The sequence below is a fragment of the Plecotus auritus genome (assembly GCF_963455305.1).
Source record: "Plecotus auritus genome assembly, chromosome: 2".
Classification (NCBI taxonomy): Eukaryota; Metazoa; Chordata; class Mammalia; order Chiroptera; family Vespertilionidae; genus Plecotus; species Plecotus auritus.
The window spans coordinates 195,467,142-195,494,723 of record NC_137771.1 but is presented as its reverse complement, the minus strand read 5'-3'; the positions used below and the strand labels follow the sequence as shown (position 1 = coordinate 195,494,723).

Here is a 27,582-nt window from a genome sequence, read left to right as displayed (position 1 = left end):
CATCTTTTATAGATAACAAGAAATGCTGAATTTTGTTTTTTATTTAAAATTTTTCATTTTATAAGACTTGGGTTAAAATACAGAATTCCAATTATAGTTGGAACGAGTTACCAGATAGTTTATTATGCAGTTCATGTGCCAGAATTGCACAGCATGAAGCACAAAATGCTTTTTTGAGGAACTGCACAGCCAGGTAAGAATTTTATGCTAAGCCTATTTCATCCCCACAGAGGAAGGCCTTTCCCTATAAATGAAGTCTTATATTTCCTTTCTGCCAAATAAGTGTAATAAACTGTCATCACTGCTCCCCCACTTTTGTTCAGTGAGAATGAGCCTCTTCTGCTGGTTGCAGTCACTGTGGCAATCCATTCTTCTTTCTGCTACCATTAGCTCTTACCTTTGCTGGAACTGTGCTGTGTGTTTTCCCCATCCAGTTTACATTGAGTTTCAAGTAATTCACAGGGATTAAAACTTCACTCGGATGCTCAAGACTGCATGGCCATCAGAACATTTTGGAATATTAAAGCATGCTTTAATATGGAAACTGATTCAACCATTTGTTTTAAGCTATTGATTTCTTCCATAGTTTGGGATTTTTTCAGGCAACAGCTCTTAGTGGTCTGATTCTCTTAGCACTTTTATTAAAGCATCTTTTAAATATGATATAATAACATTTATATTACTCAGCACCTTTGGCACTCAGAATGGTTCTGCATGTTCTTCTTCTGTGAGTTGATTGTAGGGAAACGTCATGGAACTTGACTGTCTGGCCACTTTATGCTAGCACTGAAGACTGCTTGCTCACTTGCTCCCACATGGGTCTTCCAGACAGGGCCACCTCCACTGGTCACTAGTTCTTAGGAGGGAGTTTTTAAGGAAACTTCAAGTCTGCACCAGGAAAAAAAAAAAAAGTGGGGATCCATCACTTTCCAAATATTAATAAAATGAGAGACAGAACAATAGGTTCTACTTTGAGAATTACTGATGGAGATTCCATCCACATGTGAAAGCATTCCCTCCTAGATAGTAGTACCCTGACAGTTTGAAACAAGGGTGACTCTGCCATCTTAATTCAGAGAGCTCTCTGATAATAGCCTTCTGGGAAAGGGAGCCTCTGTGACATGTAGCCCAGGAGGCAAGCCTGCTCTGGTAGAAGACATCTGAGTAGGAAGCCAATCCTAGCCCTTAGGATACTGACCCTGGGGTTCAGATCACCAATGGGTTTAAGCAGAGACCTTTAATTCCAGCTTTTTCTCAAAAGATTTCATCAGTCTGAACTAAAGGTATTGTAAACACATAATACAGGAGATATTACAAGTCTGCGTTTGCCTGGAAACCAGGTTGTCACCAAGCTCCAACGTCATAAAGGAATCATTCCTTCTCTTCTGCTCTACAATGACTGTATGAGGGTGGGGTGTAAATAGCTAGAAACTGCTTTAACTCCCTTAAGGAAAAGGTAGCTGAACTTTGTGACGGTGGGGAATAGCTCCTAGCGCCAGGTCCTTGTCTCTTGATGGTGAACAAAAGGCAGAGTTTATGGATTGCAGTGGGGAAAAGGACTGGCTGCTACAGAATTCACAACTTCATTCTAAGCACAACTGGGCATAATTTTTTTAGATGTTGCCTTTTACAAGTTTTAGGGAATATTTTATTTTACATTTTAGGCACATACTCTTTTTGTGAGCATTTGGGCTTTGCTGGAGAGTGTAGAACCCTAAACACTCAATGTGATGATCTTGGAACCTCCTTAATTTCTTTCTTTCCATTCTTAGTCTCTCTTCCCACTTCCTTTCACTCTTCTGAAAATTAACACCTGCCAGCGAAATCAACTTTATACTGCTTTCACTGGAGACTGGTGTCTAAAAATCAATCCTGGCAGCTAATGTAAAGTGAAATTTGGAAGACGCCTGGATTCTCATGGAGTCATGCAGGCTGAAGTTATTAAAGAGGATTAGGGACCACAGCTGGTGAGCAGATGGAATGCTTATAATTTCACAATCTTAGGTGGCTATGAACCCAAATCTGCACAAAGCCTATTTGCTTTTTCTCTAGCTCATTTCACTTCATCCTGCTGGAATATAACCCTGCTCAAATGTGATACTTTAATTGTTGTACCTGATGAGTGGTCAGTCACTTAGATGGCATTTATAATTCTGATCATGCAGTTTCTTACTCGTTTGCATTTTAGTAACCACTATTTAGTAATGTACTTAAGAGAAGCTTAGTAGACAGGAAAGAGAGAATAAGACTTTTACATTTCATTCAAAATGTAGAAATGAAACTAGTTCATGACAGTACTGACAATGTAGTGTAATTATGGTAAAGACTAGTTCACACTAATTACAGTTCAACAGTTAAACTATCTGCTGTTTAGAGAAACTCTTGAATTGTTTCCTCAGCTCCTTTTCTGTGTGTCAATTCCTTCAGAAAGTCTTTGTCATGCATGCAGTCAGACAAGTCACCTGGACCAGCTGCCTTCATCTGCTCTGCTGTCTAATCACAGACTCCTCAACCCCCCACCTCGTGTTCTCTTCTTTGTTTGTTCTGGCTTATTATAAAAATAGGGGGCCTTTCACGTGCACAGAGCAATTGTTAGCCTCCTCAGAAGCACGGGCCTGGGCCACACTCTTTGGTAGATTGGTGTTTCTTCCACAAAACAAAATGTTTTGTGAGACTTTTGCTCACTGGCTGTAACAGAAGGTCAAATTAGGAACTTCATTCTACTACATACAAAGATATTAATCTAGACTTCAGTAGTCATTACTTTATCTAAGGGCAGAATTGGTGTCCACTAGACAGCTTAGCATTTCTTTATCCTTACTGAAAGACTTCACAAATATGGCTGCTCTACTTTCGAGCTAATGCTGAGTGTCTGAAGATAGGGAAAAACAGTGGGAGCTGTAAGTTTAGTCTGGAGACTCTCTGTACTAGCTGATGGGGAAGAAAACAACACACAGATATTTGAGGTGGTGGCACACAGCAAACAGCTGTAGTTTATGGTCCAACCTAGTCTCTGTTCTTTTGGAACCAGTATGTGCTTCTTCTCTAAAGCCACAGTCAGCTGCAAAAATATTGTAACATGTGTTTTGGAAGCAATTACTGCATAATAGTGTTCTAGCCTCAAAACATCCTGAATGATATCTTTCTATACAGAGGAGGGGGTGCTGTGTTACTGATGCATTGGCACGAAATAGTTGGTAGAATTATCATAGTCTTTTTTTGGATCAGCTTTTCAAATGATTTTCAGTAGCTTCTTTTTGGCCCTCTAAATCGGCCTTCTGTAATTGGATATGACCTCTTATGGAAGCAGTAGTATAAACACATTTTAACTTCCAGTGTAATTATTTTGTACTGAACCAAGTGGTCTAGTTATGCCTTCAAGCTGGTAGATGTGTTTATCTTGCATAAGTAAAATTGTCCTCCCCAGCCTTCTCATGTTCCTCTTGGATATAGGGGATGGTAGCATGAGAGGATGTTTTTGAAGTCCTCTAAGAAGAAATAGAGTTAGATTGAGAATCAGAAGACCTAGAGTTGATACTGGGTTCTTTTAGATTTGCCTGTGTGATTTTGACCAAATTCTTAAAATCTCTAGTTTGTAGGAACCATATCTAGTAAATGGGAAAAATAATACCAAATATATGTTTGCGTATGAATGATACACATATTGGATTATGAGGGCTGCCATAACAAAGTACCACAAACTGGATGGCTTAAACAGATATTTATTGTCTCACAGGTCTGGGGACTAGAAGTCTCAGATCAAAGTGTCTGCGCATTTGGCTTCCTCTGAGGGCTGTGAGGGAGGGATCTGTTCCAGGTTCCTCTCCTTGGCTTGTAGATGGCCACCTTGTCTCTGTGTCTTCACATAGTCTTCCCTCTGTATGTGTTTGTCCAAATTTCCTCCTTTTACAAAATACATTAGTCATATTGGGTTAAGTCCCACCCTAATGACCTCATTTTAACTTAATTACCTCTGAAAAGACACTATCTCAATAAAGACAGTCACATGGTGAGTTACTGGGCGTTAGCACTTCAGTACATGGATTTTTAGAGGAAAACTAGCCGATAACAATGTCTTACAGAGGGCTATCTAATTATAAATGATTTTATTATATCATAGTTGGTGAATCTTTGAATAACTCTGAGTATTCAAACAATTTAATAACATTTTATACCAATGGACACATTGATGGGGGGAAAAATCACACTTCTTTTTTAAAACCTGAAACTTAAGATTCACCTGTGTTTTTCATTCCTTATGGTGAACTTGCAAGTGAAAAGATAATATCTTTTTACTCTACAGTAATGAGATGAAGTTTTAATAGGAATGGGTAAGTTAAATTGCTGATTACCAGCAGGATTAAAGAAATCTAAATTAATCTTTTGCTCAAGGATCAGTAGACTTGCTTGGAAGTTAAAGTTTGAGCAAATGGCAGTGTTTTACTCAAAAGTGTCAACTGCTAGATGCTTGCTACAAGTGGTAAGCCACAGACTGAGTCTGCCGTAGAGCCACGTCGGACTTTGTGGGCCTGAGATAGAGAGCAATGCAAAGAATGAGATCCCTCAATGGGAAATGCTGAGCTTTTCATTCACGGGGATTGCAATTGGAGGACTGTTAATTATGGGAAGAAAAGCAACCAGACGGTCACATACTCCTAGGCAGAAAGGAGAGAGGGTAGTCAGGGCAGTTGGAAGCATGCATTAAGACTGCAAAAAAGGGAGACTTGCAAATACTTTTGCAGGTCAAACTTTTCTATTTGGCTGAGTAACTAATTGCTAAATAGGCATAATAGAGTCATCTCAAATGGTTCTTTAGAAACGCATGATTTGTGCACACAAAAAAACTATTGTAGAACAGGAAAGCTGGAAAACAACTAACTTGGCTAAACAGAATTAAGGCATTTTAGCCTTTAAAAACAACTTTGTGCATTCCGATTTAATTTTTTGGAATAAAATTAGTGTATGGCAGATAAAATAAAATTAGTGGTAACTAATAGGTAAAATGCTCCATTCTTCTCCAGGATACTGCCCAGAGAGAAATCCAAGAATTTTCCGTTGCTTAATTAGTAATGTGCTTAGTTGCAGTTTTGTCGTCACAGCAATCTTGATGGCTTTATTGAGGGTTTTAGCCAGGCAGACTGTTAGCTTTAGCTATAGAAATATTCCCGATTCATAACAAATTCAGGGTTCTTCTGAATTTACTTATTAGGTGCATACTAGTTTCCTATGCAAAAATATAGACCTACAGATTTTGGACACAGTTCTGTCATAATGTATTTTTTAATGTAATATTGTGATCTATAAAGATGTCTTCTTTTACAACTCTCTCGTATGATATATATTTCTTGTTTCTAAATACTTAGAGACTGAAAGCATAGTATGTGCATTTGTGGGCAGTGTTTCTCAGCATTTATTCAGTCAGATACTCAACAGAAGTTTCTGAGCCAGGCGTTGAACTAGGCACTGGGGAATCAATGGTACCCAGCAGAGACATGATTCCTGTGCTCACAAAGCTTACCTTTGCCCTCTGAACTGGAACATGCCATGGGATGTATACTTGAATATGGAGAGGAGGTTGGTGTGTTAGGGAGAAGCAGGCTCTCAGCAGAGGCATGAAGGGTGAGAAGTCAGCCGGACCAGGAGGGGAGGGATAGATATGTGCATATTCTGTACTATTTTCCACCCTTGGGTCACTTAAGGTTTGTCACAAATTAACCTCTTACATTATGGTGTTTTATAATAGAAATTTTATTATTATAATCTTCAGCAAATTAAAGTCAATTATCTAGATGAGAAATTGGCAATTTTAATGTAATTGTGAGAGCCATATTTTGAATCTTTTTGTCTCTATCACTCATTCCTTTTTCATGCCTCCAACACTAGCGGGGCATCTCTTCTGTTTTTTGGGTGGGTTTTTTTTTTTTTTTTCATTTACTATCTTTTATATTTTTCTCTTGGGCATTTTTATTTATTGTCCAGTTTGATCCATGCCTCAAATAGCTGATTCTGCTTATGGGTCCCCTTCCAGAGGTTGTAAACCTCAGCTGTTAGGAGATGGAGACCAGGTGAGAATGATTTGTCATTTGCAGACTTTGAAATAGCTGGTATAGCTGATAAGGTGTGCCACTTACAGAGCTGGTTTTGGGTATAAATGTAATATTTTAGTTCTTAGACCATTTAACTGCATTTTTAAAAATATATTTGCAAAAGACATTATTCAGGCCTGTGACTATCATGTTTTGAATAAGAAAGGCAGCCCATTTAGACAATAGAGATGCCAGCTGTGTGCTCAGAAAAGTCCTTTATTTTGTACAGAAAACAAAATAATTTAAATTCCAAACAATTTAACTTTATCAAAGACTTAGAATGAGACAGCAAGATCAATACATGTGCCTTTGGTGTAATTTCCTTGGAAACAAGTCATGACTTCTTTCACATTGACCTTGGATTTGTGGGCTATCTGGTCCTCAGACGTCCTAATTCTGGATAAAAAGTCTCTCATCAATAGCATCCTCCATATAGGCATTCCCTGCTTTTGGTGGCCCAAACTAACTTTTCATTTTCGTTTATTTCTCATTTTGATGCATTTAGCACACAGTCCATTTTCTTTTTTGGATTGGAGCAGATGGTACTGTCTCTTTTGATTATCTGTGTTTTAAAGGGAAATGTTGATTAGGAGGAATAAGAAATGAAACATGGCCAGATTAAATTGAGAGCAGAAATTACACAATCTCCAAGAAGAGCCGAATGTGTTTTATGCTTTTCTACTTAAAGTTTGCCAGGGTTCATTTTTAAGTTTATAGAGTTCAATTTTTCTGTATATTAAAGTGTCATTTAAGATGGTTCTTGGTTTATTGGTTTGCTTTTTTTAACTTTAATTTCTAAAAGATAGAGAAATCAGAAATATTTAGATTTATTTTTCCTTCTAGTCACATTTAAATAGAATATTTGGGTAGTTTTGGCTAAATTCTACTTCATGCATCTAAAGTCTCTCACCTGTGGACTACACATTTTCTTATTGTTGGCTTAGTGACCTTAAACCAAAATATTTAACAGGTGTTCAAAGCAGAAGTCTCAAGGAAGTGTACAAAGAGGCACAGAAAATAGCTTAAAGGGCTTCCCACTAGCTACATTTGGGACAATTTAGCATCTAAAAGAATAATGGCACTGGAGTATTACAGATTTTATTGAACTTAAAAGAAGAATCTGTGAGTTAATAAAGTGGGAGAGAGAACTGAAAAACATAGAAGGAATGATAAAATTAGCAACATTACCAACTATTAATACAGTATCTTCAGGCAAAGATCATTAGTGTCTACTATAATCATCAGGTGAGAGAGGGACATGCTATGCAACACTGCAGCCAAGTGATTAGATCAAAGTGCTGAGCATCACCAGAAGGTTCAAACTGGCACTGTGTGCTTCCTCATGTGATGGGATGGGAAGTGCATCTATAAAGAATTTTTGCCAAAAATTTTTAGCCTGAATTTAATTATGAGGAAATAGTCACACAATCCAGAAAGTGGTATTGGCCATAAGAAAACTGGTCTAGACTCTTCAAAAATATCAGCCTTAGGAAGATAATAAATACAAGGGATTTCTGTTTTAGATTAAAGGAGACTAATGAAACCAGACAAGTAATGCAACGTGTTCCTTAATTGGACCCTGGATTTGGGGAGAGGGAGCATTAAAAATATTAGAGGAAACAGTAGAACAAGTGATGAAATTGTAATATGTAATGTGGATTAGGTTGTATTCTATCAGTGTTAGATCTCTCTCTCTCCCCCTCCTCCCTCCCTTCCACTCTATCTAGAAATCACTGGAAGAAAATATCCTCCGGTGAGGATAAAAACAAACAACAACAACAAAACTTTCTGTATAGGTGGTATAAATATTAAAATTCTCTTTCAGATTTGAGGTGTTACAAAATTATGCTTTCTGAATTCTGACTGTCAGTTGACACAGTCTTGTAAAAGTATTGAATATGCTACTTGAAAAGTTTTCATTGTGACATACCAAGCCTTAATGAAAAAACATTTTGCGGAAATGTTTATAGATGCCAGTGCAGAAAGTAAGTGTATAAACTTTAATTACCTTTGTAAGTCATTCTATCCTGTGTTTAAGCAATTGCCTTCCTGTTACACACCCAGGGAGGGTACCAGCTTTTGCTGGATAATCATGGAGTTGAGCCTTCCCCCAAAATAAAAGAGCTATATCTGGCACAGGTTAGGGCGCAGCTAGCCAGTAAGATGGTTCAAACATGCAGAAAGAAGGAAAGGGAAGAACGGGTGCTGGAGTTGAGCTTGCCAAGCAAACATATCTACCTGGTACTTTATTCATTTTTTGTGCAGTTTTCATCCCAGTTTAATTGGATGTTCTTAAAAATCCTAGCTGCTTTTTGCCCAGTTACATGCATATCTATGGTTTTTGCCTTGTGAAGTAAACACAAGAATTTTTCTTAGAGAATTTGACAGAAATGAATATAAAATCTCCTAGTATTTCAAGTAGAACCCAGTTTAGTTGATATCACAGAAGGTAGCTAAGAGATAAACTTTTGGTTGACCTGGGAATCAACAAGGGTATCATATCTGGTGCTTCCCTTCTCATTATGGACACAGGCCTAGCACTTAGGTATTAAAATATTTATACCTCAAGTATAAGACAGCTTTTGCGTGAAGGGACCCATTGTGCCTACAGGTTGATTAATGTGAATGTTACCAAATCTTGGGCCGGAGAAGAAAAGAATTCTTTCTACTGAGTTCCAGAAATAACAACAAAAGCTCAGAGGAAATCAGCCCCCCTTGTCCCATTTACATTCTCTGGCCATCCTCCTGTCCAGCCATGTACTCCACCTGCAAAAGGAATCCATCTCTCCTTTCTTTAAGGTTCCAGAATCTGTTTGCAACCCAAGTTACTCTTGGAAATATTTTTCTAAAGTGGAAGGCAACTTCCCACCACATATGCTCACCTGCCTGCTGCGTTCTTTTTAGTGTTTAGAGTCTGGTATTCTCTTGGCTCTCTTTCAGAATTTCAAATAGAGTAACCACTTAACTAGGTAAATGGCTGGAGATGCTTGTCTTCGCATTTTTAGCATTAGGATGATTGACATCTGAAGATATTTCTGGACTAGGTGTCTTGGGGAGTAACTGCATTGCCCTTATATTTTACAAATTTATTCCTTATGATTTTACACATTTTTAATATTTATATTTAACATTAAATGTGGATCATAATCACTAAATCTGGGATTTTTAGTAATTATTCCTACTTTTATATGTATTTATGGATTCTCTTTTCCCCCAGCATAAGTAATATTAAAAAATGAAGATATTTGGTTTTCTGATTGGAAAAGCAATTCAATGAGCATTTTTAATCTGTCTTCCTTCATCCCCATTTATTCTCATCAGCATTTGTAGGTATTAACTGGATATTCAGCTTATTATCGAGTCATTCTTTTTTTTTTTCTTCTAAAAGTGGTTATTTCTGTTTGCTTAGTTTTTATATTGAGTGTTTGCTATTGATTTTAAACCTCTTATCCCCAAAATGGGCATGACCAAAAAGTTGCATGTTTTCCACACCCCTAATTTATTACACATAATTTGTTAAAGAGATTAGCTAAATCAGCTACTTGGCAAAGCTGAGAAAGTATATTATGTTATTCTGGGCATATCTGTAATGAGCCTTGTAGATGAGAACTAGACAGAATGTTATACAGGGAAATAATGCTGATGTCATCCCACTGGAATGAAGGGGCCAGTCCAACCCTAAATACATTCTATAGCTAGCAGCTAAGTGTCTAGCTGTAGTTCTTTTCTAAGAAGGAAAAAATGTGAGACAAACCAAAGAACTAAATTGTGTGTATAAAAAGGGATATTTTAATTAGTTTAGGCCTTACAGTTATTCAAACAGTCTGAACTTACTGTTCTTTTTTAGAGCAAACATAAAAACCATTATTTGTGGAAAGTTTAAATTTCACATGACACATATTCTCTGTGTGTGGTGGTTGTTTTTCTTTCTTTCTTTCTTTCTTTTAAATGTATTTACCTTGCTTGTGTATTTTTATCTTAACTTTCCCTTTGCTATAAATGTTTTATTTCTTAGAAGGAGATTTGTTTTTAAGGGGAAGAAAGACAAGTCACTGAGCTGAATTCCCCCTTACCCCTTTTTAGTATTTCTTAATAGGGTGGTTCTCAACCCAGTGGGGCTTGTTTGAACTGGAGATTTCCATCTTACCTCCTTTCCAGGAAATTACCTACCCCCACGTGTGTTTATATCTGCCAAACAAAATGCCTTCTCTGCTCAGAGCTCAGAGAGTGCCACGTATCCCTTATTCACTGACTAGCACCATCTTCACTGTGAGGAACAGGCTTTCAAATAGTAAAAGGGAGCGATGTAAAAGGTGCGCTGTCGTGTCCATCCACTTCTGCTGGGGTCACAAACCTAACTGAAGTAGGTGGAAAATGGTTTTTAATCTGTTTGAACCTCGTGGCAGCTTGAATGCCAGGAGAAAGAAATACAAAGTTGGCCTGTAAGATTTGCCTCTGGGATTAATATAATTGTAGCAAACTAAAGGGAAGAAGACAAGCCTGATAATGAAGAAAGAGAACCTTGCCCTACAACCTTGTACCTGAACCATGCATTTCTGCCTCTTCTAGGACAATCTTTTATTCATTTGCCACACACAAGTTTTTTAAGGGGAAGGAAAACAAAAACAAACAGTTCTTGATAAGAAGGTATCCACAAGACAAATGATCAGAACTATTGTTTTGTTTTTTCTAAGGGGATTAACTATTATTTTTCTCCTCTCTCGCAGTATGGAGTGTGTGTGTGTGTGTGTGTGTGTGTGTGTGTGTCATTCAGAGACACAGAAACAGAAAAAGAAAGCATGTGAGCAAGCAGAAACATACTCTGAAATATGCTCTGTACAGTTGGACTCTGAAATGGTTTTATGAAAACGGTGATAATAATTCAAAGACGACTCCAAGGCACAGCTAAATGTTGCGTAGGGAGAGCTAGGCTGAGGTCTGAGTTAACTCAGTTATTTAGGTAGCAGAGTTGCGAATTTTGGCATTTTCACACCAGAGTGTTAGCTTTCATACAAGAGTTTATTTTCTATGTGGTAACTGTCGCTTTAGTTCAGTTAAATAGGTTTTATTTTCACTCTTGTCTTTGCAAATTGTGTGCCTGGCATTTATTTACTTTTTTCTCTTAAGTCTGTGGCAGCAGAAATGGAAAAGCATTAAATAAGTGTGGTGGGAATGCATTTTTCTCTTCCTCTCCACATTCACCAATTAGAACCTTAAGGAACCAATACAGTCTGGCTTTGATGTGGCATTTCTTCTGAGATAATAGGGCAGTGATTGTCCTATCACTACCTTTCCTCTCCCACCCTGCTCTTTTTACTTTTGATCTTCTCAGAATCCTTTCTTTCTCTTCATTCATGGCCCAATTTTTTTTTTTTTAAATATATTTTATTGATTTTTTACAGAGAGGAAGAGAGGAAGGGAGAGGGATAGAGAGTTAGAAACATCGATGAGAGAGAAACATCGATCAGCTGCCTCTTGCACGCCCCCTACTGGGGATGTGCCCGCAACCAAGGTACATGCCCTTGACCAGAATCGAACCTGGGACCCTTGAGTCCGCAGGCTGACGCTCTATCCACTGAGCCAAACCGGTTTTGGCGGCCCAATTTTCTTATTCTTCCTTTTTTCACATAACTTCTCCCCAGATCCAAAGGCCTTTGCTTTATTAATTTTTTAAAATATATTTTATTGATTTTTTTACAGAGAGGAAGGGAGATAGAAAGCTAGAAACATCGATGAGAGAGAAACATCGATCAGCTGCCTCCCGCACACCTCCCACTGGGGATGTGCCTGCAACCAAGGTACATGCCCTTGACCGGAATCGAACCTGGGACCCTTCAGTCCGCAGGCCAACGCTCTATCCACTGAGCCAAACCAGTCAGGGCTGCTTTATTAATTTAACAGCTTTTTCCGAGTTTAAAAACAGCCAACAACACAACTGTCTCATGGGACTTAGAGGGTCTTTGCTGCTACCTCTGTTTCTCCCATTCACCTCCATCAAACTCTCTACTGATCTTAACCCATGTTCTCTGCCACGTGACTCCCAGGACTCTCCTACTTTGTCATGATTCAGTCAAAGGTTTCATTTGCTTTGGGACCTTGTACTAGGCTTGTGGTTCTGGGGAAAACACAGCTGCTTCTTGAGCCTCAGTTTCCTCATTAGTTGCTCATCCTCATTCCCCAGTCAACAAAGACACCTGCAGCTATTGTGTTCAGTACTGGAGATGTGCAGAGTAGACTTCAGTCCTGCCTGCTGCTGTCAAATGGGGCAGAGAACGTCAGTCTTGCAAAAAGGATGTAAAAATGAGCAGGATGATGGTGCATGGACAAACATGTGCTCAGCATCAGCTTTCATTATTATAGTAAGACAGACAAGAAAGGTCATGACCTCATTCAGGGGTTGTTTTTATCTCAGTCAGGACCTTTTGCTTGTGTTCCTGGCTCTTATCTGAAACCCATTCTTTTCGGTGTTGTATAGATTTTTTTCCTCTTCTAATCCAACCTCTGTCCCTTTTTTTATTTTTCTGTCCAAAGCATAACTATTTCTTCTGACATCTTTGTTTGAAAGCTGGCTCTGGGGAGGGATCTCTGATTTTTATTTCTCTCCTTTCCTTCCTTCTTTCATGCCCTATATCTAGTGCATGGTCCTGAGGATTCTTCTTTTGCAGAGCTCTTTAATTCTTCCCTTCTTTCTTGAATAGGTGATCATCTCTGTTCTAGGCTTAATCTTTGTTACTCAAGGCTAGTGTCTGACTTCTTGTTCTTCTAGGACACTTTCACTGTGTCAGTCGCACAGAAGCAGACAGTGACCTCCTTCAGCTAGCTGTTTGGGTATATCTAGCTATGTGTGGGTTTAAAGCCATGGGTCTTTCAAGTTCTAGAATAACTGGTGATTGAGAAAGTTTTGTTTTTAACAACTGAAGCAGTTCTTTATTACAACTCTGCTTTTTTTTCCCCCCTGACAATTAACTTCTAAGATACATAATATTTATGGTTTCCTTGGTAGGAGCTTCCAGAAAATGTGATGGTATATACTCCTTTGACTTTTGGGTATGATCCATTATTATCTATACATTAACATAAATACAGGATTATAAATGAGCTTGTGACATTTGGTCTTTTGAATGTGAATTTTCTTTTGTAATTTTAAAAAATATCATAGTGCTACTAGCTCATTTATTTTTCTCACCAAAATAAAGGTAATCATGTTCTAAACAGAATGTCATGGGAAAAAATGAAGAACTGATCTTTTTGCAGTTTAGGGTGGTATCAACTAGAAGTTCTTATTTCCTTTATATAGGCTTGGTTTACTGATTTAGCCAACAAGTATCTATTGAGCTCTGATCCTGCAGGAACTGTGCTTGGTGCTGTGGACTAAATGGTGAGCATGTCCTACAATAGGTGTCAGAAAACTGCAGCCTGTCCTATGGCATGATCTTGTGAGCTTCTCACAAGATGGTTATTACATTTTAAATGTCCAGAGAAACAAAGAAGAATTTGGCAGGCCTATATGTGGCCCACAAAGTTTAAAATATTTACTATCTGGGCAAAAAAGATAAAGGGGATTATGAGGTATAAATTTTGAGTTATAAAATAAATAAGCCATGGGATGTAATACACAGTACAGGGAATGTAGTCATAACTTCGTACAGTGACAGAGATGGTTACTAGACTTACGATGGTGATCACTTCATAAGGTATATTCAATGTCAAATCACTCTATTGTACATCTGAAACTAGTATATGATATGTCAACTATACTTTAATAAAAATTTAGTTAAAATATTTACTATCTGGTTATTTTCAGGAAAAAAAAAATGTCTGCTCTGGCCTTCCAGAAGCTTGTATTTTGGTAGGAAAGATAAGTAATAAACAAGGGAACAAATAAACAAGAGAATTAATTTTCAGGTTTTGATAACTGATAGGAAGGCATAAGCAGGATGTGAGAATGACTGCAGTGAGGCTGGGACAAGCAGTGGGAGTTGAGGTAGGATTCTTTGAAAAGGTGGCATTGAGATTAGACTGGAACAATGAGGATGAACAGCCCTGTGAAGAGCTGGGCTTACTGACTTCTCACTTCCTCCTAGTTCAGCTTCCCCCATCACCTCCAAATGCCTCCTTGCCCACAGAGCTCAGCTAGAAGTTGGTCCCTAGACAGCTTATAGAATCTCTTTTGGATTGTCATTGCCGTAGCACCTATCGCATTGTAGTTGCCTATTTGCTTTTATTCTCCCACCCAACCCCCCAACCCCACTAGACTTGAGATATCTTGAAGGTAAGGCCATATGTCTTGGTAATTATATATCTCTAGCATTTAGCTTATAAATTAGGTATAACAGTTAAGTAAATCTATAAACTCAAAATTAGATTCCATCAAGCAGATTTTGGAAATCAGAAGGTTCCTCTAGCAGAACAGATTCTTAAGTTTAAATTCTGTCATTTACCTTTTTTCTAATACAATCTTCCTACTTCCTACTCCTAGCACTTTCCCCATTTCATTTCTAAAACAATTCTTGCCCCTCCCCCAAACTTGCCCATTTCCTCATCTTATTAAAAAATATCATCTTCCCTCTAGTTGATTAATCCAAAAACTAGGGATTATTTTTTATCCCTGATTCTTCTCATTCTCTCACCCTTGCCTATCATATCCAACTCTTTTTTTTTTTTTTAAACATATTTTATTGATATTTTACAGAGAGGAAGGGAGAGGGATAGAGAGCTAGAAACATCGATGAGAGAGAAACATCGATCAGCTGCCTCCTGCACACCCCCCACTGGGGATGTGCCCGCAACCCAGGTACATGCCCTTGACCGGAATCGAACCCGGGACCCCCCAGTCCGCAGGCCGACGCTCTATCCACTGAGCCAAACCGGCCTTGGCCATATCCAACTCTTCAGTACCTAAACCTCTAAAACCAGTCCTGTTCTCATCATTTTTACTATCATCCCTAGCCCAGCCAGCTCTATCCTTCACCTGAACCAGTGTAAAAATGTTCTGCTTGGTCTTTCTGCTTACACCTTCCCTTCACATGTCCATTACCCATTCAGAAGCCAAGCAGAGCTTTTCACACTCAGAATAAGATCATGGCAGTCCCTCTACCTAACCACTCCAGTGGCTGCCATCAAACTTAGAATAAAAATTAAACTCAAAAGCCTGTACTCACAGCCCTGCATGAACTGGCACCAATATCTTCAAACTCATCTCTTCCTTACCCTCAGCTTCTAGCTATGCTGGTATCCTCCTATTCCTCCTTGGGCCCTTCTATTCCCTGTTGCCTGTTGAATTATTAGGTGGAACTCAGTATTAACCTAGTCAACTTCGTGAATGTATAAGGCAATATAGTAGCTAGTTAGCATAACCACAGTGAACTCCCTACCCTAAAGAATCCCTGTTCCTGATTTTCATTATCATGTTTATAGAACCAAAAGTTCATGGTAGCAGGCAAGTGACTGAATGATAACCCTTGGTAAAGGCCTTGGGGAAGGAACTTGACCACCTTATTGCCTTTTAATGGTATTAACTGTTTTTCTTTCCCCCTCTTTTTCCATGCAGAGTATGAGTTGGAAGTAAAGAGGGTGCAAGACATTCTTTCAGGAATAGAGAAACCACAGGTATGTCTTCTGGACTTCTCAGCATAAATGACACTTTCTTAAGTATTTCAAGTGTGCTTTTCTTTTACCACATAGTAGGTAAGCAAAAGGGCCCCTTTCCATTGCAGATTATTCATAAACCATGACATAGTGTTGCTATTAATGGAGTATGAAAATATAGAACAGAGGTCTTCTGTGTAGTCATAATCCACTGAAATGTCCCCTGTATTTAGGTACTCTGAATGCAACTAGGTATTCTTCAGAACTTCTAAGGATACATCTCCACCCTACTTCCCCCCCAACCCTAAGGTCTACAGAACTGTTTTCTTTTAGTAATTTCCTTTTACCTGTGTAAATGAAGTAATAATTTTTGAAAACCTCAGTAATTCTAAGTATTTTTCCAGGTAAATTTCAAAAAGATACTTAAATATTAGCTGAGAAAAATAAGTCCAAAATATTGAGTGTAATGCCAAGAGAAAAATTGGTGGAAGTGGTGATATTATGAAGTTTTAAGCTTGATTTGCCAGCTGCTTTGAAATGGAAGTGAAAAACTCAAAATGTTGATTCAGCCTTTCATCTGAGATTAGAGAGCCAAGTTCTTGGGTGTGTTTTCTAGCTGAATGAGAAAACCTTGATTCTTCATGTGTTTGAAATACTAAGGCTTTTTAACAGAAGAGTCCAAACATGCCTCGAGCTATGTAGATGAGTTTAAACCTAAGAGCATGAGGTGTGTTGGATGAGGGTCACAATGGGGTACTTGTAGAGGAAGGGGGTGTTGATGTTGGGTTGGGAAATCTGTACTGAATCTGGCAAGGAGCAGGTAGCCATTTAGAGTTTTTGAGCAAAGAAGTATGTAATCAGGGCTGTACTCAGGATGATCAAACAGTTAGCTTTGGAGGAGAGGAGGATGGACCCAGAGAGCTGTGTCAGGAATCTGTCCCTAGTGGGAGTCAGAATTAGGGTGAGGCATCAGCTCTGGCAAGGAGAGGTGGATACTAGAGCCGTTCTAAAGAGAAATCAAGAAGGTGGTATAACCTATTAGAAATCTGGTTTTATGATAACTGAGCTTTCTGGCTTAGACGCCTCCTTTTAGATGTCATTTCCTCTAATGTGACTCCTTGATTGCTGTCCCGCCCAGCAGTGGGACACTCCACACAGGATTCAGTACCACCAGTTCTGCCCCAGCTTCACTGTACTTGGTGTGCATTTAATACATCATACTCCATTTACTGTGTCTGTGTCTTTCCCAGCAATCTGTGTCCTCTTTGTCTCTCCGTTGCCATTCTCAGACACGTGGAGTTTGTTTTACTAGGAGGGTATCCAGGAGGATAAACACAGTGGGCAGTTGCAGGTATCTGGTAGGTCCATGCTGTGGGGAGAGGGGAGCAAGATACCGATGGAGAATGATCAAGTCGTAGGAGTGGACGAGAGCTTTGGGGGTGAGGGGGCGGGCAGGAGTACAGAGAGATTCCAAAAGGCTTGAGGGCAGAATCGTAGGAAAAGCTTACATTTATATTATGGCAGAAAGAAGAAAACTCCATGAGGAAAATAGAATTCCTAGTGAGAGAGAAGGCAGAGCAGCAATAGGTTAGTTGACTGTCCCAGATATAGTCACAAACCTCATAGCCCTGTCTCTGTCATGTGTGTATACACACACACACACACACACACACACACACACACACACACACACAGTGTTTTACTTAGTCCTTTCTTTACTGCAGAAGGGACAGAGTCCATGTTTCTGAGGACCATGTGTCTAGCAAGGTAAAAGCAATATTGAAATGCATTGGTGTTTTCCTTGACTCAACATTTATTAAGCACTTATTCTATGTAGTTTTTAGACAAAAGTAGGCAGACAGGCTTCTTTGTATATAGTTATGATATTAGGCAAATATGGCAGGATTGTCATCTAAGAGGTTAGAGGGTCTTACTAGGCTAAAATCATTTCTTACCGGAGGCTCCGGGTCAAACTTACTCCTTGCCTTTTCCAGCTTCTCCTAGAAGTTGCCTGCATTCTTTGGCTCATGGCCCCTTTCATCCTCATGTCTCCTTCTGTGACTCTGACTCTCCCGTCTCCCTATTTCACTTATAAAATTGGGCTCACCAAGATAATCCAGCTTGGTCTCTGCTTCACTGTTACTTAATTTAATGCAAACTCCCATTTACTTGCAGGGTAATATATTCACAGGTTCCAGAGATTACGATGTGTGCATCTTTGGTTGGGGGAGGGGATCATTCTGCCTACCATACCATTCCCTGGTACCCATATAAAGCTTCTGGGCCGGGAGCCAGTCCATTCCTCCTTCCCAGCCCAGTTAGTTGTTTACACAATTTTTCTCCCTTCTTTTCTCTTCTTCCCTCTCTTCACCTTTCTGTCTGAAGTTTTTATTCATGATTGTATCTTATTTATCTTTGTGTCCCTCACACCTAGCACTGTTCTTGGCACATCGTAAACTCTTAACAAATATTTGCTAAGTAAATGTATGGCAGACTGCAGTGGCTGCAGCTGGGTTCTGGCAGGTGAAAAAAATGCCTGAAGACTGGCCAGCATCAGAGGAGGCTCAGCCAGCATGCTGGAATGTGGGGACAGCCCAGTGCCAAAGCAAGAGGCCGCAGCCTGGAGGGGACGGGCCAGTACCTTGCAATCTGGTTCTGTGGGTTGGGGTCCAGCATGGCCATTAACTGTCTCTGCGGCCTTGGGTAAGTTAGCCTCCGTGAGCCTAGGTTTACTCATCTTTGAAAGGTAGGATAATAAATACCACATAGGATTGAGAAGTGAATTATGTACTATCTACAGAGTACTTGGAATGGAGTATGGGGTATTTCTCTGCACTTTAGAGCATTATCATTAGGCAAAAGTGAAGCTCCCTGCTACACTCTAGAATATGAAGGAGGGTGTCTGACCACCTTGCAGGGGAAGAAGCAGAGCTGCAGAAAGGTCGGCACACAGTTGCATGAGGATTTTTGTTCTTAACTTTTTTTCAGCCACATTTGGCAACACCTCTAAATAAAAGGTATATATTTTTCTTTGAGATTTTGCAGATGATTTGTTTACTGTTTAGAAACACTATTGAGGACTTGTGGATTTCAGTCATCTCTCTAGAATTTTGGGCATCCTGAATTAAGCAAGTCATTTACTTTTCAGAAACCCAGATATTGTAAAGATCCAAATATTTAGTAATTGAGTAAAACAGCGTACAAATACACCAGGTATTTGTCCTGAAACTCTAACAAGCCTTGGGGACTGTACTCACAGCCACCGCTATTCCAGAGAAATAAGCTTGATATTATCCAAAGTGATATAGGAATTAACCTCTGTTAGTACTAGCCACCTCCAACCTAGCATGGTTTAATCCATTCCAATGGTGGTGCTAGATGAAGTCTTCCACATACTGCTGGGCTCTTTATTTTCGGGATGTAAATCATTGTAACCTGAAATTGTGGTTTCTGCATTGTTTCCATCTACTAATGTTTAGCTTATAGAAACAATTGCCTTGTTGGCTGCAGAAGTGAGGAAACTGACCTAGAGGAACAACTGTCCCTGCAAGAAGCTATTCCTTGAGAGAGAAACAGAGTTGAGGTTGTTAGCACTTAAAGAATTATAGAAACAGATGACTGTGAAACCCCTAGATTTGAGTATCCTTTTTCCCTTTGAATAATGATCTCTTTGACCTTTTCCTTTTAATTTTCCTTTGTGTTATTATTTGTCATGATGGTACTTTAGAAGTGAAGCCAATATTTTTATGGTAATATTTCCTTAACATACTTTCTGATTGGATCAGCAGGCCACCCACATAGTTAAATCCAAAGGCCAGACCAAATTTAGAAGTTACTAACTTACATAGAAATGTTTTTAAACCTAACAGTGACAGTTTATTAACTTTATGAGAGTAAATGGTGTTTTTGATCCAAATAATACCATTTACATATCAGATGGCCTGGGATGATCAGGAGAGAAGGGGACAAGGAGAGAGTTAAGGATGCAGTCCTGTCATTTTGGAATGTGTGCATACAGATGCTTTTAACTAACAACTGTTCTCAATAATAAATACCCAGATAAGAATGATTTCTAAGAATGACTTGTAGTCATTTAGAAGTAGATGGTGGTTCTATGAGTCCTTCAAGATACTTTAAAGCAGTTTAAATAACTTCTATGCAGACTTACACTAGCAACCCACACAACAGACCCTTTTCTATCACTAGGGCCGAGGCAAATGTCACATTGGGTCTTGTCCAATAATTTTATAATTAGAAATCACCACTTTAATCACCATTACAGAGAGTGACTTCTGTTTGTGGTGGAATAATTAAACATTGGAAGGTCATTTAGTTTTGTGGCTTCTGAACTTCTCTTTTTGGATAACAGCCATGACAGTCATTGTGATGATCAGATTAGTCGTGCCCCAGTTCAGCCCAGTGGTCACTGCTCTGAGAAAGTTTCAGCACCAGGAGAGGAGTTTGTGAGCGAGCTGCTGCTCTGACAGAGGCGTGGCGCAGCTGGAGTTCCTCGAGTCCTGAATCTCATTAAGGTTACCACCTCCCTGCACACTTGGAGGAAATGCAGATCTACTGCGGAGGATTCCCTTTTACATGATATTCTCCTGAAAGGCACCATGTAATTTCCTGGCATCAGCCTTGAATTAGAAGCCAGTTCCTAGTTCTAGGAGAGACAAAGCCCTCTTTCTCTCAGCTTCCACGGCCTGAAGAAAGGAAACCTGAGGCCCAGGAGTCGGTGAAAGGGAGGCAGCAAGGGCGCACAGGAGGGGTTTGGCCCCATAACCATGGAAGTAATCGAGGTGGCAGGCTGGCTGCTTAGCTCGAGGAAAAAATTCCAGAAGCCACTGTCCTTTGAAAACGATACTGAGTTCGCAAAGGGCATTTCTGATAGACTGCCCTATGGGAAGACTGCATTTGCACAGGGGTCTGTGTTCAGGTGACAGTTTCCTCTTTAAGGCTCACTCGGAATCCAGGGGAAAAGCAAGTAGCATTAGTTGATGCTTCAAGTGTAGTACATCACTGTTTGGTTAAGTAATTTAAGCGAGTCAGAAAGGAAAAAAAAAAAAAACATTCTTAAGAGCTGATGGAAAAGATAGGCCAAAGGGCTGTGAATTGATGGGTACTTGTTCAGCATCTGAAGTGCTTGCTTTTGACTGAGCTGTGGCATGAAGTTACTTCACACCACCATTCATGGAATCAGTGTTACTACTCGCTGTGCTCCTGTAATTGTGCAGAGCAGCACAATTGAAAGTTTCCCAGTACCTAAGCAGCCACCTTTAAATCATAAATTGAACTTTTCATAGCAAAATATCTCTTTTTAAGTTAAAAATCAAATATAATACTTAGTGCCTCAAGATTACTCATTGATGGTGTGTGAAGGAATTCAGAAAATACTCTGGTGCAAGTGGTAGAAATGCTGCCTTAAAATGTAGTCAGGGGAACAACACACAAATAACCAAGCAAAGCACAAATATAGTGCAAAAAGTGCCCAATACAGGTACCAGCAAAATGTAGCCAGAGCTCAAGGAAACAGTGGTTGGTTCTGAGCAGGGGGCCAGGCAGGACAGTGCAGAAACCGTTCCTGAATCTGTCTCAAGCGTGTGGGTCCCTGTGTGCTCTGTGTTCCCTCACGCACTTGTTTCTCTCCAACGGATCGGTGCTCCTTGAGGTGGAGGTCATAATCTTAATCCCCTCTATGCTCACAGCCCCTCACAGGGTGAGGTAGGGTTTAAAGAATAATGCCCTGACCGGTTTGGCTCAGTGGATAGAGCGTCGGCCTGCGGACTGAAGGGTCCCAGGTTCGATTCCGGTCAGGGGCATGTACCTTGACTGCGGCCACACCCCCAGTGGGGGGTGTGCGGGAGGCAGCTGATCGATGTTTCTCTCTCATTGATGTTTCTAACTCTCTATCCCTCTCCCTTCCTCTCTGTAAAAAAATCAATAAAAATATATTTTAAAAAAATAAAGAATAAGCAAAGGCAGCATCTGTACTAGATCTAGAAGAACTTTGCTAAAGCCAAGAAAGCAAGGAAGTCAAAAGCTACTAGTAAGTCACAGGGTTTTGCAAGGGGACGGCATTCTGAAGGGGTGTTACCACTGCATGGTACAGAAGGGGTATGGGGGGACAGAGATTGCTAATCTGGAGACTCCAGTTTCATTCTGTAACAGTGTCTCAGACTTTTTTAAAGAGGTGTGTAATGCTAGTCTACAATCCCCTGTCAGAAACTCAGACTATCTTATTCCCTTTGATTTTGATTTTTCAACAAACATTTTCTAAGCACCACTGCTCACAGTTGAATATGACCAGGCCCTGTCTTTAGGATGTCCCACAGTCCAGTGGGGAAGGGAGACAAATGCCATCAACATGATCAGCAATAGTAGAGATATCAACAAGGTTCTGTAGAAAAGAGGAACGATGATGGGTTCAATACTTCAGGAAAGGCTACTTGGGGATAGCGAGGCCTGGCTGGGCTCTTGAAGGGTGAGTAGAGGTTTAATTAAACCATTGGTTAAATATATTATGATGCTATATCTGAACAGATCAGGAATAATATGGAAAAATCTTTACTAAAAATGGAAGGAGTGACAGATGAAAATAGAGACTCAATGTTTATTTCCATATTTACTATTCATGATTTTAAATAATTTTATGTTACACTTTAATACTCTATACAGATCAGATAGTGACAGAAATGGAATATAAAAAGAGGTAGACTGTATAGTTTTCATCCATCTACAGCCTAATACTCTACAGCTATAAAATATGAACATGAAGCTTTAGCATCTGTATGAACTCATAGTTGGTTTTTAATATGTTATCCAGAGAGCAACAAAATATCCTTTCTAAAATTAGAACATTAAAGTTCTGTTCATAGAGTTATTTTATAGAATTAGACCATGCATTAAGTTGGGTTTCTCCGGAAACATACTCTGAAACAAAGATTCAAGAGCAAGTAGTGTGTGTAGGGCGGTGCACCAGGAAGCACCATCAGAGCGAGGACTTGAGATGGAAGGGAAGGAAGCCAGCTCAGGGTCTGTAAGTGATTGGGTTACAGCGGTGGGCAGCTGGGGCTCAGTTCTGCTGAAGACGCTGGCAGATAGAACATGCTGCAGAGAAGTCCTAAGTGAGGGGAGGAAGTTGAGGTTTTTAGAGTCTCAGACTGTTGTGTTTAAATGAAGTTTTAAGCAGAGGTTAAACCAGAAGAATAAAAGCAGAACTTGGAGAGGTGAACTGTTCACCTCCACACAGGTTTCTACCCCATCATCCTGGACCTTGGTTCCACTTTCCTATCCCTGGGTTATCGGGGAGCCTGCAGCACTTAAAAGGAACATGATTTGTAAGGCACAGGGCGTCCTCAAATAGCCTCACATCGTTCCTATGTAATGTTGCTGAGATGACATAGAAACTTAATTCTTGTTTATATCAATTAGCCTATGGTAAGTTTGGTTTTATTATATGTCATTTCACTTAAAGCTGCAGAACCAATTGACAATGTTAAGTGAGGACTTACTTACTGTCTTAGCTTTGCAGGATAACTCTAAACCAAGCAAGGCTTTGTGACTCCTTCCACATAATGAGATGGGCTTCCTGATCATTGAAATCTTACATTTAGCTTTTTACCTTTAAAAAATTACCAGGCTTTTTACTTTCTGGAGGACTGGGTATGAATTACATAGGCCTTGGATAAAAGTTTGCGTTATGAGGAAGGATGTTGTAGGAGCTATATTTTGGCCATTAGGTCTTGAGAGCGCCATATAGGAAGCTTTTGTTTGCCGTCATTAAAACAAAATTGTTTACCTTCAATTAAATCTGAGCAAGTTTGATGATGCCACTATTAATACTCACAAAAATGTTATTGGAAGAAGTGTTTGGTTTATGTGAAATGGATTTGAATACTTTTGTCCATGTTTTTCTTCTCAGGTTTCTAATATTCAGGCAAGAGCAGTTGTGTTGTCCTGGGCTCCCCCTGTTGGACTTTCATGTGGACCCCACGGTGCCCTTTCCTTCCCCTACAATTATGAGGTTGCCTTATCAGACAAAGGACGAGATGGGAAATACAAGATAATTTACAGGTAGTGTACATTTTCAAGTTTCTCTGCTGCTAAATAGTGAAACTGGGGTCATTAAGGAAAATAGAAAACAAGGGAAAATTTAAAGGCTTTGCAATCTTTCCATTAAATTGTTCATTTTAAGAACTAGTGATAATGTCAAGAGTTAATTTTGTCTACAGTAATTAATCAGAAATTACTATTCTAGCGCTATTTGGTGTTGATGAAATATATCATTTCATTTTGTTAGCTTGTCAGAATAGAATTAATGAAAATTTTCCATTAATGTCTGTGAGAAAAGCATGAGCATGACATTTAGTTTTTACATATGTTATGTACTCAGACCTTTCAGTAGTCTTTTTTTTTCTCTACAATATGGTTTCATGGTTATATGAAATAAGAATTTCACCATAATTCTTATCTTCCTCAATAGTTTTCCAGCCTGTAGAAAAAAATTATTTTAAAGTATTTCATGCCAAGGCTTTCTTAAATTCTTAAACATTTAGCACACAGAATAAGGGATTATCTCCTTCTGCTTTATGGACTCCCAGGTATTAACCATTCAGATGGTGTATAGCCCTGTTCTAAATGCGATAAAAATGTTTTTTAGGGTCAAGTCTTTTCTTTATAATTGCGGGGACTGGCCTGTTTGCAGAGCAGGAAATCAGAGTCCATTTTGTTCTAACTACTTGTGCGAGCGCCTCCTGTGCGTGGCCCCTGGAACGACTGGAGGCCAGGGTAACATGGCCACACAAACCCCACTTGCTGGGGTCTCTCTCGTTCCGTTGCTACATCAGTGTGCAGACTTTGTGTCTGTCTGGCCTGTTCCTCATTCTTAACTTGCTCCAGAGGCATGTCTTCTTCTGGACCAAGAAAAGGGGAGGAAATAGGGAAGGAAGGCCTATAGCCACTCACTCCTCTGGCTGCCCAGAGTCCTTCTGTTGTCTCTTCCTGGGATGCCTACAGGAATGTTCCCAGTGTCTCCAACATCCACTCTTGCTCTCCTACAATCCAGCCTCCATACTGCAGCAATATGTCAGACAGTAACGTTGCCCTGTGGAGAAAACTGAGTGATTCCCCCGCAGTACTGAAAATTAAATCGTACCTCCTTCCTCTGGCTCACAACCATTTGGTTCTGTTTAGAAAAGACAGAATCGGTGGAGACTTTAAAGAAATACATAGCACCGTTCCCCCAAGCCCCACCAAGAACCAAGTAGATAGATTCATCAATGCCAGATAACCATTGCTGGCAGGAGCTAGAGTCTCAAGTGCCCAGAAGGGCTAGGCAGGTAACATAAGTGAGAAAAGCAGTGGTTGGGAATGGGGTGAACAGGAGAGTTCCTGTCTCCATCTAAAATAGGTTGTTGCTAGAAGGGACTGCAGGCCTAGGTTTGCTGATTCTTTGGGTGTTTTGTTGTTGTTTGTTTGTTGTTTTATTTTTTCAAGAAATGCTGAAAATCTGAATTGTTATGTAAACTTTCCTAATGTTAAACTAATTCAGCAAATTAAAAAAAAATCTTTAAAAATACTGTGCAGTTCAAACAATAGTGCTTCAGGCAAAGTGTGGAGATTGGCCTCCAGTTTATAGCATTAAAAAATGATATTTATTTGAAATAATTTTAAACTTATAAAACTTATCAAAAATAAAGAGATCAAGAAATATGTGTGCATCCTTTACCCAGATTCACCTGCTATTAAGTAGCCACAGTGCTGTTATCAACTTCATAAATTTACCCTGATACAATACTTTAATCCATTGGTCATCCATTTCTAGTTTTGTCAGTTGATCTAAGTAAGGTCTGTAACTGCATTTCTTTCCCCTGGAGGATAGGATCCTGTCTAGGGTCTGATACTGCTTTAGTTGTCATGTGTCTATAGTCTTCTTTAATTTGGAACACTTCCACAGTATTTCTTGGATTTATGGAAGACTTTCTTAAAGAGTATAGTCATGCCCTTCCACATCCCCCTCACCTTTAAAAAATGTTAATGAAATATCCCTTATTTTATGTTGTTGCCTAATGATTAAGTTGAGTGTCCGTTGCAACTTCTGATAATACAGGGTGTCCCCAAAATGCGTATACACACTTACTGCTAATAGCTCAATTGATTTTTCTTTCTTTTCAGCCAGACTAAACTTTTAACAAAGGAAATTCATTCTAAAAATACTACTGGAAGTTTGAAAATGCAGTTGAATTACAAATACTGCCTTTATAATTATTCAAAGTGTGTATATATTTTTTAGAGGACACACACTTTAACAGCTGATAACTCACTTAATTTTCATTCCATTTCAGGTTTAACTGATTTGAAATAATGAGTGAAGCCAGACTAAGCTTTGAAAGAAAATTTATCCACTAAACTTTTTTATGGGGATACATAAAAGATAAAGTTTATGGTACAAACTGGCAACAGTTGATGAATTGAGGGCTCACAAATACCAAATAAAATGATTCTTGATGCTTGTGATTTCTATTGCTTTGAGTTATCAGCAGTGCCTGGACCAGAATGGTCATGAGTTTGAAAACAGACATTGACAAAAAAAAAATTACTCATTTAAAATTTGAAAATGAACTGTATGTTATTAAACACTGACTTTATAATCATTCAAAGTGTGCATACATTTTTGGGGACACTATATAAATGGTTTTATTTTATATAAGAGCTACTTATTGGTATTTATATGTAAGGGAAACAGATTGAGATTTCATCAGGAGAGTTGAGAAGCTGAGGTAGTTGGGGTTCCTGCCAAGGTGAGTCTGGAAGCTGCCTTCAGTTGACAGCTGGCACCGTTATGTACATTTACATTCATCTTGTCATCTTAATTTGCTTGCTTGCTTATTTATTTACTTATTTTTATGTATTTACTTTGAAGAAGTGATAAGGGGACCTTTAATAGTAAGTTTAGCCATTTTCCATATTTTGAATGGCATAATTAAAAGGAATCTAATTTTCTAGTTCAGAAAGATAATATCAAATGGGAAAGTTTATTTCTGGTTTATGGTAGAGTCAGACATAATAGTTCTTGAATCATTGTTTGTACATGTCAGTGAGACCCAAATCCAAAACCTGTTTTACTTTTGAAACTAATATCCTTGACTAATGAATGATTTTTCTTTACAGTGGAGAAGAATTAGAATGTAACCTGAAAGATCTTAGACCAGCAACTGATTATCATGTGAGGTGAGTTAGGATCTGAGAACTGAACAGTGTTGGAGAATTCAGATTGCTAAAATCAATCATGTGCCCCTTTAAAAGTTTGTGGTTAATTGGACCTCACCTAACTCTAAGTTGCAACACCTTGGCTCAGTGTCATCATTCTTTCTTGAGCGCCCTTCTGTTCTGCCCTCGAGCATCATGGTTGGGAGTACACAGAAGTGCTTTTGGCAACAAAAAAGTAGGTGATACATTCAACACAGTTTTCAAAATTATTTTTAAGGGTAATTTTTATTTGATATAGTCTTCTAAAATTCATTGGACTGTTGGTTTAATATATAATATGTTCTTTCTAGCAAACAAATGAATATTTTACCAGTATAGACCATAAATATAACCATATGTTTAACCCATATGACCAAATACCTTACCAGATTTCAAGAACACCTTTAGACCTTTGAAATAAGACAAGTAAGAATTAACCCGATTCAGCAAAACAGTGAACCTGAATATGTAATCTTGAACTCTTACTGTGATTTTTCTGGAATCTCTACTGTGACTACTCTGGAAGGAGGGCTAACTAATCTTAGGAAGAAACCCAGCCAACCATAGGCCTGTGAAGTGGAAATATAATGTGGATTTTTACAGAGCTCATTTGATTATTTAAAGATACATCCATACATCCATTTGCAAATAAGCAGATTTC

The 27,582-nt window shown here is 39.0% G+C and overlaps 1 protein-coding gene across 7 annotated transcripts in view; it reads left to right on the top strand.

The window, feature by feature from the left end:
• Positions 1 to 27,582, top strand: part of FNDC3B (fibronectin type III domain containing 3B) — a 341,119-nt gene that overhangs the window by 221,555 nt on the left and 91,982 nt on the right. For 6 of the 7 annotated variants that reach the window (XM_080656861.1, XM_080656865.1, XM_080656862.1 and 3 more), the window contains exons 7-9: positions 15,637 to 15,695; positions 23,596 to 23,747; positions 26,844 to 26,903. In XM_080656861.1, coding sequence (XP_080512987.1) covers positions 15,637 to 15,695; positions 23,596 to 23,747; positions 26,844 to 26,903 — 271 coding nt within the window. The remainder of the gene's footprint in view (positions 1 to 15,636; positions 15,696 to 23,595; positions 23,748 to 26,843; positions 26,904 to 27,582) is intronic. The other variant, XM_080656863.1, reaches the window with a different exon arrangement.